Source organism: Chaetura pelagica, unplaced genomic scaffold, assembly GCF_000747805.2.
Source record: "Chaetura pelagica isolate M959 unplaced genomic scaffold, ChaPel_1.0 scaffold275, whole genome shotgun sequence".
NCBI lineage: Eukaryota > Metazoa > Chordata > Aves > Apodiformes > Apodidae > Chaetura > Chaetura pelagica.
The window spans coordinates 8,253,525-8,269,672 of NW_009953486.1; the positions used below are offsets into that span (position 1 = coordinate 8,253,525).

At 42.4% G+C, this 16,148-nt stretch overlaps 1 protein-coding gene across 1 annotated transcript in view; it reads right to left on the reverse strand.

Moving 5' to 3' along the window:
* Positions 1-628: 628 nt before the first annotated feature.
* EYA2 (EYA transcriptional coactivator and phosphatase 2) overlaps positions 629-16,148 on the reverse strand; it is a 53,540-nt gene continuing 38,020 nt past the window's right edge. Inside the window, exons 9-15 of the mRNA XM_009998678.1 lie at positions 14,954-15,043; positions 9,564-9,622; positions 7,239-7,399; positions 6,400-6,514; positions 5,655-5,776; positions 4,765-4,865; positions 629-1,493 (exon numbers count right to left, since the gene is read on the reverse strand). Of these exons, the coding sequence (XP_009996980.1) occupies positions 1,413-1,493; positions 4,765-4,865; positions 5,655-5,776; positions 6,400-6,514; positions 7,239-7,399; positions 9,564-9,622; positions 14,954-15,043 (729 nt within the window). The 3' untranslated portion in view covers positions 629-1,412. The remainder of the gene's footprint in view (positions 1,494-4,764; positions 4,866-5,654; positions 5,777-6,399; positions 6,515-7,238; positions 7,400-9,563; positions 9,623-14,953; positions 15,044-16,148) is intronic.

A 16,148-nucleotide genomic window follows, 5' to 3' on the forward strand; every position in this document is an offset into this window, starting at 1 on the left:
GATGTTAACACTATTACTCAGGCTTGTGTAGCTCCATCACACTTGTAACTTGTGTAACCTCTACTTGTTTGGTCTTGATTCACACAGGATAGATAAGGGGATTGTATTACTTGCCACATGTCTCTCTCTAACACCTTGTTCCAGTGAGGCTCTGGATCCTTTTGAGGTTATTTGGTGCCACAGCAAGCAAGAATGAGCAGTTCTGTAAGTGAATTAGCAATTCATCCAGGTCCAGAAAACTGAGTTATTTTGGCAGCAAGAATTAACAGCCCAGCTCAGCAGAAATCCTAAAGTTGAAGCTTCCTTGTAGATGCATTTATTTACATAAAAATAAAAATAAATATGCAGAGCTGCAGTATTTCCTTGCATTTTGTCTTCCTTGCAGGACAAATTAGATTTGCTGAGTACCCAGGTTCTCCCCCAACAGACACAGTCACTGTGTCCAGGCTTTGCCCCACCACCAGGCAGAAGAGCTGGCTACAGACTCCATTTGGCACCCGAGGGGCTACATTCAGAGTCCTTCTAGTCTAACCTCACCTTGAAACAGGGACTATGTATTCTGCATGTACCTCTAGATTTCCAAGAGTGTCTGGAGAGAAGAGAAGGTAGGTAATCTAGTCCCCCAAAATGTAAACATGTTTTTATTTAATGCCTTTCACTCATCACAAGGTATTTTTTCCCCACCCCCAGCCCCCAAAACCAAGATGGCAGCATAAGGCACCGTGTAGACACATGCACAGTCCACATACCATCTATATAAGGTTTAAAAACACAGCTATAGTTCTTACCAACAGTACCATGTGCCCTTATTAATGTACACAATATGATTTTCCCCAGAGCTGGGTCTGGAGAAACGAACAATTAATTTAGAATGGCAAGACTTACCCACCCCCACCCCAGGAAAAAAAAAAAAAGCCAGATTAAAAACACAGGTACAGAGCTTAATACCAGAGTAATGAGATTAGTTCATAAATTAAAAAAAAATAATAAAAAAATCAACAGTTTCACTCTTATTTTCAGAAGGTCCCATGTGATGTGATGTACTGTGCAGAGACTCCTTGCTATGTCCTCTTCCCCTTTCAAAAGCAAGAAAACTGACAAGTAGACCCAAGACTTCTGGAGTTTGTTGCTGATGACAAAAAGGCAGTTACAGCTCTTGGCATCAGCTCAGCGTGTAACTGCAGGCTCCCCAGGAGTTATCGGAAGGCTTTTCCTCTGTCCAAATGAAGAAGGACTTGATACAATGTTCTTTGGCTGCAAGTTCTTAAAGGCTCCACTGAAAGGGTTCTCCTTCAAAAAAAAGAAAAACTGCAGTTGCTGTGGGATTTTTTTTACTAAGAAAATGTTGAGGAATAGGTGGAACCGATGCAACAGTTTGAGTGAAGCCCTCAGTGCTAAGATGTTGGGGTCTGCTACAAATATTCAAGTTCCAAGGCGTGCCGAAGAGCTTCCAGGTCAGCATGACAAGAGATTCTCCAGAATGGCATGTTGTGCTAGAGTGAAACCAAAAGAGGGCATTTTTTTGTTTTTGTTTAATACCGTGATCAAAACAACTTTCTTAGTTTGCACCGTCAGGAACAGAGCTTTGTACTTGGGCCAACAGGTTGTCATGGTGTCACAGGCAAGGAGAGAGGAAGGAGGGGGGACACACTTTTTCCTCCTGTGCAGAAAGGAAGACGGATCCTCCACAATCTGGGAGTGTCCTGCTTCAGAGATGAGGTGGCATGTGGGCTGGCATTCTGAAGGTACTAGCTACTAAACTTTACTTTTTTTCATGGATTGATTATGTTTCCAGAATTGCAGTCCCCCTAGAAAAACTTTATTTGCCACTTGGCAACGTTCACACATTGTAAAAATCTGTGCAAGAATTTAACACTCTCCAGAAAGCATCATAATCCCCTCCTGTAACACCAGTTTCAAAGTGAAAGCTGGTGCCAGTGCTTCACAAACAAGTAAACAATCTATATAATAAAATTAAGTTACTAAAATTTACAAAAATGCAAACAAAATAATATTATACCACAGAATCAAAAGCTTTCTAACAATCCCAAGGTAACTGGGACAGCAGGTCATACTGCATTTCTGGAATTGTTATCATTGCTCAGGTCAATTATTCATTTAATGTAACACTGCTACCTCAGAGAAAGGCTTGTATGACAGCTTATCCCCAAGAAACTTTCCTAATTCCCATTTCTGAGAGTATTACATACTCTTCTCTTGCCTCCCTGTTCTTCAATTCATATTTACTGTGATAAATCCAAAGTCATGTTAGACCTTAGACATTTGTGTACAATCAATTCTTGTAATCTTCAATACTTGAAATTTTAGTATCTGGACAAGAACCTGGAAAAGTCAGCTATGATCTCTTGTATCTTTGTAGTATCTTGATTCACCTCTTGAAAACTATGAATATACTCTAGGAAAACAAGACTCACATCTGAAAAAGGACAAAGTACCAAATTTTTAAAGTGCTGTGAAGGAAGTGCAGTTCAATTATGCAGGGGACCTGAGATGGAAATTGTCACCTGGTAAGGTACAAGCAGTATCTGAATGCATCCCTCTAGTAACAGCCCTGCAGTCCTTGGCAACAGCCACACTGCCCGTGGTGGCTTGCAGAGAGGCAACTTGCTTTTACATGTGAAATACAGCTTTGCTTAGTGTGTTCTGGTGACCTGGGGGGTTGAACTGGATTTGTTTCTTATTGAAAGACGTTAAAACTGTTTTACTTTAGCTCAACAACACTGCTTCTTTCTGCACTTAAACTTTGTAACAACATTTGGGGTTATGATTTTCCCAGCTTCCTCCCAAAATCCTGGTCTCTGTACAGTCAGTGGCAAGTATGCAGTAACAACCATGCAGAAAGCCTTATAACTGACACAGCTTCCTGCCCTTCCAGTATGGAATGATACCTCTGAGTGTTTATCACTGCAAATAATTCAACTGTGAACGTACTGCTTCTGTTTAAACAGCTTAGACAAAGCTTTAGATAATATACACTTCCTAGATGATTCTGAGGAAGGGAGATGTTCCTTTCCAAGTGTACATACCTGTGTAAAAAAAACCTCCAGTGGTTCCAGTTGTTTATTTTACAGAGTATCTATTTGTACTCCTCTAATGTTTAAATACAACTCCAGCTTCCCTCTGGTATGTTGCCCATCAGAAAGCAAATGTTTCCTTCAAGCTATTTATCAGTGTGTGCAGAGACAGCAAGCAAACAGACCTCTGAGGGGACTGGAATCCATTGCTCTGGGATTTCACTTGAAGGGGAAAAGTTACTTCCTTCCCCTTCCCTGGTTGTTATTAAACCCCTTCCATTAAATTATCTTTCTTTCTTAAATGAGAAGAAAACCTGGCCTCCCAGCCACTCCTGTTGTTCAGCATTTACAGATCTATCACTCATCAGACAGCTGAAGAAAAATGACCCACTAAAATGGAGATACTATCAGTGCTGTCGGCAAAACAGTGAAAGGCTCTGCCTGCCCCCTCCCTTTCTTTTTGTATAAAGCTCAGGTGTGTAGCAGCCTTGACTAATGATTGTCATCAATCAGAGGAGGCGACAGCCCAGCAAGGAATGTGCTCTACTAATGGAAGAGCTGCTTAGGCCAGGAGACACAAGCAAGAGGGCTCTTGAAATCCTGTCTATAGAAGATTGTTGAACCCTCCCACTTCTTCATACAGCCAGAGAGCCCTGGCAGCCTTTGATGCAGTCATGTTCACTGACCCACTGCCTTTGAAGTATGGCACTGGGCTGTCAAAAGCAGGAGGCTATTATCACTTCATTCCCAGTGATGCAGTTGGGACTCTTCTCTGACAACTCCTTAACCCTTCATGAGCTGGAGAACCTTCTGCAGGTTTAGCTAGTTCTCCTGGAAGCAGGCATGCATATTGTAGCTTCCATTGGCCAGGGGCAACACCCTATAAAGAAGGTTTCTGCTGCTTTGAAGATGACTTGAGATACAGTTCGGGGGATTAGAACATGTGCCGATCACCTCATTTGCCAATATTTTGCTTTTATCTCTTCCGAGCTCTGGGCTTCTGGCTTCTCTCCTCTCACAGTCAACCCCCAAAAAAAGAAGCTTCAGCCGGTCCCTGAAACTCCAGTTCTTATTTCCCAATGAGTGGACTGTGTGTACTAATGACCGGAGTACTAAATTGGATGCACAGGTTAGTCCATTTCATTCTAATGCTCCTTCTGTCAGAGGGCCACATCTACGCAGTGAGCATGACACACCACACAGGGCTTGTCCTTCCTGACCATACTGCTTGTGCAGCTTCTATTCTACTTTGCATTCAGTACACCTTCCCAATGTCATTTTGCTTCTGAAATTAATCACATTGATCTGCAAATCATTAATAAAGCCAGCAACTGAGCACCAGTCCCTTTGGTATTCACTCTAATGACATTACACCCTATGATCTCAGTGAGCCATAAATAAAAATACAGGTAGATCAGAAATTCATCCTGCTTGTTTATCTGAGATCACACAGTAGAGTTTTCCTTTTCATGTGTTTAAAGCTGTCTTTATTGAGCAAGAATGATTCCTGGAACATGTGACACAGTGACTACCTGAGCACTAGCTGCCAATGGGGGTGGGATTTACAAGAGAAAATTTCTCACAAGGTTGCTGAGTATTTTGGATATTGAGAAATAAGACCAATTGTAAACTGTTTCAGCTGGAGGGAGCTTCATTAATAGCTTAAGTAAAGAAAGGGTAATTGAAATGAAAACTTAGAAGAATTCAGCATAGCATCCACAAACTGTACCTTTTTTGCTCCCTGCTCCTCTTCAACACCATCTCCTATTACAATGTACACAGCTTTCCTTCCAAACCTTTGCATTATTCTTTCAATACAGCTCTCTTGCCCTAAGCAACAGAAGAGAAGACACATTTTTTAAAATCTACATACATACAGCAGGTGGGGCTGACATTCAGGCTCTGAAACTGGAACCTAATTGAACTTGCTGCTACATTCCTCATTTTCATTTGAAATTAGAACATAACCTTAATCTGTGATGGATTCTCTCCATCTCATGCCTGCTACCACCACTTTCTTTATCAACCAAGGGCTTCCAAGTGCTGCCAGATTTCCATAAGCTTTATGACTTGGATGCACTGCTTAGACTGGTAGTTAGAATGTGACACTCATGGTATTCAGTTTTGAGAGCCCTCTTCTGTTCATTCTGGTTGCAGTAGAAGCATGAAAATACAAACCTCAGAGGTTCAAAGACCAACAAGGACAGAAAACAAAAAAAGCACCAAACCAACCTTACCACTGTTTGGTACTCCTACAGCTTCATAAAGCTCATTCAGTGACTCTTCTGCAAGAATAACAGGATCCAAACAGTCCAACTAGATTGTCTTCCTCCTAGCTGAGTGCAGCTGAACATTCCACATGCAAGTAGGTGCTCCAAAGGGTGGGTGTTTTTCAGGCTCACACTCCCCCATGGAGACACGTGGGAAGACTTGGATTATTTTTTTTTCCCTGTACTAGCTTAAGTGTGGGCAGTCAGGGTGTGAATTAGAGATGTGTAAACATGGAGCTAAAAATAAAGCTCATTCATTCCTTGTTACAATCAAGTTGGATGGATACGCCTGACTTAGGGACAAGACTTCAATCTATCTTTGGTAAGACCTAAGTTAGTTTGCTCTTACCTGTTTTTGTTGCACTGTAAATGTTTTCAATGGGGAAGACAGTGCCCAGGCCATAGAGAAGCACTTTAGCAAGAGCTGGTATGAGCTGAGTTGTGGTGACCAACACATTCACACAGTTAGGCCTAGAAAACAGAAGTTAGTGGAAGAGGCAGATCTGTGTCTGTCTCTTTAGCCTGAAAGATGACAGGAAGCAAACCTTGCTTGCAACTGGAACTTCCTAAGCCATAGGGAGATTGTGCAGCTAGAGGCAGATAATGTAAGTACTGGTGACATCTCTATATCAACTTAGTAGAATGAAGAAAACACCTGAAACAATCTGGCAGCAGTGATGCAGCCTTATAGCACACGTGCCAGGATCTATACTGAGGGAACTTAAACACCATGTAGTAATGTCTGTGCTGGGTTCTTTAAGTGAACATGTTCAGGGACAGAGGGCCCTTTTCTCCTGTTCCTGCTCTCTTGTAAATATCACATGGAAAAGTCACATGGAAAAGTCACATGGAAAGTGTGCCACAGATGAGGCAGCCAAGGAAAGAGACTGTTTGTTTTTTTTCCTGAGTTCATTATCTCAGGCTCACCCCAACCCTTGATAATCCAAGTCTGGCAAACGTGTGCAGACTGGCCTCCCAGAGGTTTGGCCAGCAAAGTCCTATAAATGTGTCTCAATTTGTTTAGAGGGGGAAAAAAAGGGAAGCAAAGGAGATCCTGGATCAAGCCTGTAGGCAATTCTTTAAGCTGTTCTTACCGGGAATGTATCAAATTCAGGGCCTTCAGAGCGTGCGTGAGCCAGAGATCAGTCAGCGCTTCCAGTTCTGCTCTTAACTGCAGCCAGGTTTCCCTCTTAGGAGCTCCTATTAAACCTGTAAGCAGGAAAAGCATCTTTGCAGAAGCACAGAAAGGGACTTGCATGGCTTTGTATGCAGAATGCCAAGGGGCTCCTGTCTGTTCTGAACCCGCTCTCTTGCTCTGTCCCTCTCCTGCCCTGGTGCAGGCTGCCTCCCTGTCCCCACTGCCATGGCACGCCAAGGCTCTGCCCTGAGGTACATGAGGTCTGTGGTACTGCAGCTCAGTTCCCTTCCTCTGCAGCAAAAATGTGGCAATATTTTGAGTTTTGCTTCTTTCTCTTTCAGAGACCTGGCACTGATGTTCTAAAAGAGAAGTAGAGCAGCCTACTGGAAGAACCATCTGGAACTAGCTGAGACAAAGGAACCCAGAGCATCTTGATATCTGGCGGTATTGTGGGGGATTACAAACAGGTAGTTGTAATGATGTCTTCAGACTGAGTAGCTATGTGTTCTGTGGAGAAAAAGATATATTTAGTTTTGCACTGTTTGATTGCTTTGGAGAAGGTTGTTTTCCTGCCAAAAACTATAAAATAAAGCCCCACACTCAGCCTTGAATCCTTCTCCAACCATTAAACCAGGTATTTTAGCATATCTCCAGCAAACCCCATATAGAACCTTATTTAAGGATGGCTGCTGAAACAACTCCCTCACTACACCTCCTCCATAACATGTTCCTGGCAGGGTCAGAAGTACATGGGGAGATGAAAGGCACACTCGTTGCCCTGCCACAGACACTTACCCCCTACATTGTTTTTGTAGGTGTTGTACATCTCTTTCACCCGGCGGTAGCGGAATGCTAATTTCCTCATCCAGTCAACTCCCCCATGAACACCTGAGCCCAGACACAGATTTGCACTGGCAGTTGAACTGTGAAAGCCATCTGCTGAGAAGTTGTATGTGCTGGGAAAGGGAGGGAAGGGGAGAGGTCAGTATAACTGCAGTCTGTACAGTGCCAGCGGGGAGTGGAAACAATTGAAAGGAAATGTGGAGACAAGTGGCAGCAGAGACATATGCAGGACGTGCTGTGCAGAAGTGGAGTTCATCTCTAGCACAGGTTTAAAAAATGTTATTTCTGTAAACACAACATTGGTTACTTGGCACTCCCTGCTAGTTCTGAGGTTCTCTGGACTACAAAACATCTGATTGTCCTTCCATCACTGAAACTCCTCACCTGCCTCTCATCCAGGTTGCTAAGGTAACTGCATAAATTTTGGTGTTACCCTTCTGACTGCTTGGGGATATGGTCAAACAAGCTCTGAACAGATATTAGATTAAAAAAGAACGCTAAGAAATTAACTAAAGGAGCCTAAGCTGCCTGCAAAATGTCAAGTTTAGGGTTTTTTTAAACTGATTTAATATTTCAAAGCATCCTAGAATAATTACCAAAATGAACTGGATTCAAGTGTCACTGTTAAACAGTCAGTTCCTCCAAAGGAAGCAATCCTGCCTTCTACAGGGCATATTTGTTCCTGTCTTCAGCCCTCCTCCATGTCCCTTTCTTTGTACCAGCACAAGCACTTTTTCAGCACTGAGGCAAATCAGATCAGCAAACTGTTAAATAATTATACACCTTTTACAACAAAGTAAGTTGGTTTTCAGCTAGAACAGCTCCCTGGGTTGGGGGGAGCTGTATGCAAAGAGGCAGTTCCAGCTCATGTCATCTTAACATGTTTGCTGGGCAACAGGACCAGGATGGGTTTCATGGTTTGAGCAGTTCTCAGCCTGAGCTGCAGTGGAAGAGGGCAGCCACACCTCATGGGGAACAATTGGCTGGATCAGGTCACTGGCCCTGGAGCTTTGGACCAACTTGGATTGAACCAGAGCAAGGGAAGTGCCAGAAAGGCTCAGTGACACAGATCTGCCCTTCTCAGCTGCATCTTCAAGTTAGGTCAGCTTATAGTGCTTCTGACAGCTCACTAGGGGAGTAGCCAGTGCTTGGATGTTCACATCCTCATTGACTGCACAGTAACTGCCCCTTCTAGAAAGCCCTGGTGCCACTTTGTTTCTGTTTAAGAAATCCAGAGAAGAGCTGAACACCATAACACTTCAGTCAGCACAGCTTCATTTCCCACACAGACAAGCCATAAGCAGCTGAGAACTATTTCTGAAACAACAAACCTCCCAGGCAGGAGCTTTTTACAGGATTTGAGATACACTCTTAGCACATGGATTTTTTTGTTTACTCAGAGTGCATTGATTGAGATAAAACCCAAACGAATGTTTTAATCAATGCCTGAACAAGTATCCAGACTCACCTGCTTACAGGCCTCTGGAGCCAAAAGAGACCTAACTCTACGTGTGCCCTTTCAGTGCATTGCAAAGTACAAACCAGCATTTCAGTTACAGCAAAAAAATATTTCAGGTGTTCTCTGCATAAAGAAAAGCCTCTTCCTGACCTTCATGGTTTTCTTCATGGTCAACCTTCATGGTTTTCTGTGCTACTTATGCAACCATTTTTTCATAAGAACCAGACACAAAACCACAAAGCTCTATATGAGCTTTGCACATTTCATTCTTATGCCGATTACCATGACTCTGCAGGGAAAACTTTGGGAAATTCAGATGTAGTTGCACAGAAGCAGATTTTATGTGCATGACGATCTAACTTAGATAATAATAATAAAAAATAATAATGTTTGATTGAAGTTTTGGTAAAAGTTTCTACCAGTGGCAAGGCAAGTCCACAGTCCTCACTACTAAACCCATCTATTACAGACTGGGCAGTGGGAAACCTTTCAAACTGGTTTTGAAGTGGTTTGACCACACCTGTACCAACTGACTGGCCAAATCACATTAGAAACTAGTCTGACTGGAGTTCAACCTGATTTTAGCTGTATTTCCCAGAACTATTCAGAACTTAGTACAGTGAGGGCTTCCCAGTGGGCCCAGGCATATTAAGAAGAGAAAGGAGACTCTGTGCCTAATACATGCAGACAGCATGGAGCCAGGGAGGGGAGAGAGCACATGGCTTAGAATGTGATTTTACATCACTGACCAGCCCCCTGCTATTTTCAAACAGCTGGGGACTACCTGACCTGCAGCCTCCAGCCTGGAGATCCCTTACCTTAGATCTTGACCGTTATCATCTGATGACACATCATCTATGTGGATCTGGTCACAGTCCTGAGAAGTATATGAACAAAAAAAAGACACCAGTAAGTAAATGCTTTGAAAAAATTTTGAAATCATGTAACAATGAATTACATGAAGGGTAATATTAAGGAGATAAAATCTTACACATTGCTAGTATTGTCTGGCACAGTCTAGCCAGTTAATTGTTAGGAACAAGTTGCACAAAATATGAATAGCCAGAGTGTGTGTGTGTGTGATCTGCTGTTATCTAAGGGCGCAACAGCTTTTGAATAATACAGTAAGTGAAACTCCTTCCTATGCAGACAGGAGGGAGAGAGATGCTTGTGTTTCAGCCAGGAAAAGTGTTTTTTAAACTTTGTGTGCATGATAAGGCAGAGATTTGGCAGCCTCTCATGCCATGAGAATACTGCTTTGGACAGGAGGTGCATGCCCACATAATTATAAGGAGAGAAGATCTTTCCCAAAGAAATTTCCAGAGATGTCTGTCCTGATTGTGCTTTCCCAGTTTGTCCTGAGGGGGCTGATCTTCCTTTGATGTGTAGGGAGCTGGGCTGAAGCACTGAAGGCAGCACCCTTTCATAGCCCCAGCCACAATGTTAAGGAATAGTGTGTGTCAGTCATGAGGAAATCTATCCACAGGAAATTTAACCAGAATATATACTTGGAGCCCAGCCTGCATAAAGTATGTACTCTAGATCTTATCTTCCAAAATTCTTCATTGTTTGAATGGTGGAGGCCCTGCCTCAAAAATTTGAGAAATGTTATTTCTTTGATTTCTGTCCTAGCTTTAGCATTAAATTAGAAAGAAAAAAATAATGAGGGTTCTCCCATCTCCTCAAATCTCTTCTCTTCCTACCCCTTCCAGGAAAAAGAAAACAGAAAGCCTTCATGCTGATGAACACTGTATTTTGTTCTGGTTGATTTTTCAACAGAGGTAAAAGCATTAGATACAACAGGACTCTGAAGTCAGAACAACTGCAGCTAACCAAGGTACAGTTATTCTTCACTACTTCAATATTCTGTAAACCACAGATTTTATCTTACCTTCCTTACACAACTATGAGCTTTATGAATTCCTTGAAACTGGCCCCTTTAAAAAAATATTTAAAAATCCCCGAACAAGGAATCAAAATTACTATCAATACCAAAATGTTAGAGAGTTCTTGCCTGTGACAAAGGAGATTTTCTGCAGCATTTGGTTTATAATTCTCAAAAGTGCAATTTTATCTTGTTCTTATCAGTGCTCTTATCAACCTATCACTGAGCTGTGTATTTCTGTATATAATAGGAGCCAAGTGGCTGACCAGCAGGACTCTGCTGGCTCCTCTCTCTCCTCCACCCCCATAATTTTTTAAGGCCTGTCCCAATAGCAGTTGTGAACCATGCTGGGATAATACTGATGCAGCCCACTCCACTCCAGTTGTATGATGCAGGGCATTAAGTCAGGGGAAAGGCATTTCTGGAGGGATCTGTTTTTCTCATTTGTGAATGAATTATTCTGTACACTGAAGTGTGACAACAGTAGCTATCACATTTCTAACTTAATAAAATACCATGACACTTGGTGAGACGCTACCTCATAGTCCGCCGGCTGAGCCGATCGTGTTACTGGGTGAGACAAGGGGAGCTGCTCAGAGCTAGAATGTGCACCAGGTTTTACTGCTTGGTTACGAGACTAATTTTTCATTCTTGCAGAATTTCCTTGAAATCTCAGTGAGTAGGGAATCAAGGCAGGATATCTGGGCTGCTGAAAAGAAGGTCCAGATTGTTCAAAGGTCTGTAATGGAGACATACCCCAGTTTTCACATCTGCTGACTTTTTAAAATGATACTGTAAGATCTCAGAGGTATATGATCTGTGGCACATACAGCCTGTAACTGAATCAAACGTGTAAGGCTCCAGGCAATCTTACAGCTCTGGGAACTGTTTTTACTGGTGTGGTATCTCTAGGTCAATCTGTTCTACACAACCTGCTTCCAGGTGGGACCAGACCCTTGTACGCACAGGCAAAGGAGTCTGAGCTAATGCAGCTTTGAGATGGTACTGCAAGCTTGGAGAAAGGCTCTGCTGCCTCCTTGTGAAACAGAAGCTGTTCCTCAGGCCAATGCATGGGGAAGCTCATTCTATCTTACACTCCCTCTGAACAGTTTCCGGGTAGTCTCATGCACATAAGAAAACAACTTACAAGTGCACAGCTTGTCTGTTTGTGTATCAGGGCTGTGTTAGAGGTTTTTAAACATCTCATGGATACAATGAACAGTCAAGCTTGCATCCCTCATTAGGCAGGAGGCTAGTAGCTCCCAGAACACAAAACCTCCAGGGATGACTCTGAAAGGCAGTAACCTGTAAACACACTAATCCTTTTGTTTTGTTAATTCCTCATCCCCTTGTCAGTCCTCCTGTCCTTAATACCTGCTTTCCAGAGTGCTAGACAATAATATGTCCAGAGGGACTGGGAGTGGAAGGATTCTTATCCAGCATTGCACTGTGAACAAGTCATCTGGGAGAAAAAGCACAAATCTAGATAACTCAGAGTTCGTATTCTAATTCAGTGTGATCTGTAACCTTGGGCAACTCCTTTTCTCCCCGGGAACAGTGAGTGATAAATACTTCCTTTCAAGTGAATATTTGCTGATAAATTGTGCGGCAAGATCAGATCCCCTTGTACACAACCCCTTGTATGGCCTATACTTGCAGTCCATAGGGATTTCATCTGCCTGTACTGCTGTAACTGCAACCAGAGATGATGCAGCCAACAGGCACGTAAGTGCTACATGAGTGGCTGAATTAGGGTGGCAAAACCACACTCAAATGGGAAACTGGCCCCAGAACTAGGCTGTATCACTAAGAGAGGGTGGGTTGAAGCAGATTGTCAGAAGGGATCTGCTGGTTTGCCTTTTCACACATCCAAGATTCCCACTCCCAAGGATAGCAGGAAAACTGCATCCAGACAATGCAGACACGAAACAGTTACCTGCCCCCCCTCTGGGCAAAACCTGAAAACAGAGAAGCCCTGGCTAATGACAGTCTCAGAATCATCTTTTTGACAGAAAAGAAGGAGTTTTCCAGTTCAGGCTCTTCAGTCAGCCTTTGAAGCCATTTTTTTCCTATGATGTGAAGTCATCCTCACCAGCCTAAGGAGGATCACACGAATGCTAGTAAGGGCTGTGCACACCTTGCTGTGTCTGTGGACATTATTTCATCCTCATCAGACGCTTTGTGGGAGTTGTCCAAAAGGGCTTTACATCCTGGTAGTACCTCCTGCTCTGAATGGCACTACAAAGTGCAGCCAGCAAAATAAAACCTGATTCACCACAGAAGATGGTCAGAAATGGTTTCAACCTCGTGTGTTTTAAGTTTTTGTCCTGTACAGGCCTGTGCTATACCACATGATGGTGCTAATGTATATAGTAATGTTTGTGGACCTAGAATTGAATCAGCTGCTGTGCTTATTTTTTAGCAATTTATATATTTAAGATTATCATTCACTGCTTTTTTTAAAGCCTAACACCTGGTCATGTATGGTCCCTAAATATTGCTTTGTGAATACTCAAACCCAACTTTCATTAATCATCCTAAATGAAAGAGTAGGCTGGTTAACAAACAGATATGGATGACTCTGTTACCAATTCTCTCAAACTGAAATGGCTTTTTTTGGCAGGTGAAATTTTACAAAGAACTTCTCTTGAATTTTCCCTTGTCCCTCATTTATTTCATTGAAAAGGCTCAGACCACCTGGTTTAGTTTTGCTTTGAAAAAAACCTTTAGTTAGTTTCTCTTATCAAGCATATGTGAAAAGTGAAAACTGAAATTTTTTTAGTAGAAAATGCTCTTTCCAGCTACCTGGGCCATGCATCATCACTTGGAATGCTCAGTGTATTTATTAGTGCTGGACCTAAGACAAAATTGCCTCACAATGCTGTCTCTGCTTGTTTCTTCTCTGGCTAGCTGGAACACTACTTGTTTCCAATGTTTTTCGTTTTTCTCATGGTTTTGAGCCATCCAGGTCTAGCAGCAAGCTGTTCTCACCCTTAGGTGCCTATATCCCTTTATTTCCTCTGCTCTGGCAAGTCCATTAAGGCTCTATTGACTCATTCATTCAGCTGCCAGCTTTGTGTTTCTCCATTTTTTAGCAAAAGCAGGCAAGCTGATAAAATAGCCTAGGAAATCAGCAAAAATGGCTTATCTTTTCTGATGCAGCAACTGAACAGCACTAGTAACATAAACGTTTTTCTTTATCATCATAATAGCCCAAACTACTTAGAGACAAATTCCCTTAAAAAGTTGCTGAACAGATGTGTCCTGTAGCACTTGACCCTCTTTCTGTGTTGGTAACAGAGCCTCTGTACCCTCATCACTAACTCCCTCTTTCAAAAAAGTCAAAAGAGGAAAAATCTGTCAGTTCAGGTGCTTCCCACCACTTGTCTTTGAAAGGAAATTAAAATTCTCAGCAAGTGAAACCTCAGACTGTAAGGAGACAGGTGGCAGGAAAGGATCTACCTCCTGTAATGCAGAGGAACACAGTGGAATTAAGCAGTGAAGGAACTAGAAGTTCTCACAAAACTCATCAGGCACAGAGAAAGTTCTCTCATTTCATCTGGCACAGAAACAAATCCTTGCTTTTTTTGAGTGAAGAAAAAACCCACAGAAGTCTGCCCAGGGATGCCCATGTTTTTTTCTCCAAACACCTCCAAGCAGTACTCTGACTCCAAGGTGCCCACAGCACAAACCCCATCTTACTCACTTTGTATGTGACTCATTCAGACTATTTCTACTGATTGCAAACAAATTTTCATTAGTGCTGTACAGCTGTTTCTCAGCTGGTGACAGAATTATGCTAGCATCACTTAGCTTGAATTTTACTGTATATTCAAGAGAATTTTTGCTTTGTATGAGGATCTACCATCAGATCTAACCATGCCACAACTCCCACAGTTTCATCCTGCAGTGTGCCTGAACTTGAACAGATCTCCTGTCTGTATGTGCAAACAGAGCTTCTTTGAGAACGGAGACCATTTTTAACATTGGTTCATAGCTAATTGCCACCTGCCCCACAGGATCTATGCTAATTTAGCTTAATAAAATTATTAAATAGCAGACTTCAGGAGAAGCAGCAGCAATGTCCTCATTATTAGATTTAGTAAATCTGCCAGGAGCCATCATTGTCACCATGTATTTAGAAAAATCTCATTAGCAGAGTGAGGATGTCAAAGGGACATGTGAAGTATGATTCCAATAAGGCATCTAAGGCCCATTTCTTTGGGGTCAAAAATTAAAGTTTCTTGGCCAGAAAAACAAGTTTGTAGAGCAGATGCAAATTATTAGAGAGAGAGATGTTAAATAAAATAAGCATCTACATACCTCCAGGTCATTAAAGAACAGATGTGTGTCTGCAAGGTTGAAGATCATTTCTTCCATCATCAGACCTATCCGCACAGACGTTGTCGTGTCCTGTTAGGGGAAAATCAGGTTTTTTCATCATTTTGATTTTCTTTTCTTTTGGAGGGGGGGGCGGAAGATCTTAGAGCAAACATAGGATCTACACATTCCTGTTTTTTAAGATATGTTCATGAAAGTAATTTTATTTCCCAAGTGTATCTTAACATGATTTTCTCATCCTTTCTTTTTTTTTCTCTTAGATAATCAAATTCAGTTCTTTGAAGGGTATCTAGGGCTTGCCTTAACCAATAATAGCCCACACACTTCAGATGATGTAACAAGAGCCTTTAAACACCTGAGACTCTATAAAAATTGTATCAGTAGGTTGTCCCATGAATTGGTTACCAATAGCATAATTAGCTAAAGGTTAGGGGATAGTTACAAGCAAGAGAGCCCACAAAGGTTGATCCTTTCCTGACGTCCTTCAAACCAGCCATGGAAGGTCAACATTATTTTCTTTTAATCTCAAACACCAACCTGGTGAGTGAAATCAGAAATCAGAACCTAGGACCTCAAACACAAATTTAGCCTCTTTCTCCAAAGGGTGTCATTCCTCAGCACACGTGGCTTAGGTCTTTCCTGCCATGCTAACACAGGTGGTAAGTACAGAACAGGACAGAAAGGCAGATGTGTTGTTCCCAGAGCCCAGAGTGTGGTAATACAGTATCTACTGCAGCCCACCTGCACCTGGGCAAGATGCAGGAGCAGCCTCACTGCTGCATAGCTTTTCAATCCCCACTGAATCTACCTACTTATTTAAAAGCATCAGAAGATTTAAAACAAACCCATCCTACCAAGCATGACAAAAAGGCTTGTCCAGGTATGACTATTCCTGCTCAGGACAGTGTGCTCTGCAGTGCTACAAAGCATGCTTGCAGAGCCAGAACTGTAGCCATAATGGCAGTTACACCCAAATAACTACCTTGATTAAAAAAAAAAAGACACGGCACATTAAAATGCTGGATGGGTTCACCTGTCATTCTAGCTAGTATTAGAAACAGTGACATGCACCCAATGCTCCTGTCTGTGAGGGCTGCCTGGTTGTCATGGCTTGCTCCTGCTGCCCATGCCTTGTAACTGCAGGCCCCTGCCAGGCTGGGGTGGGGCTAACTTAAGC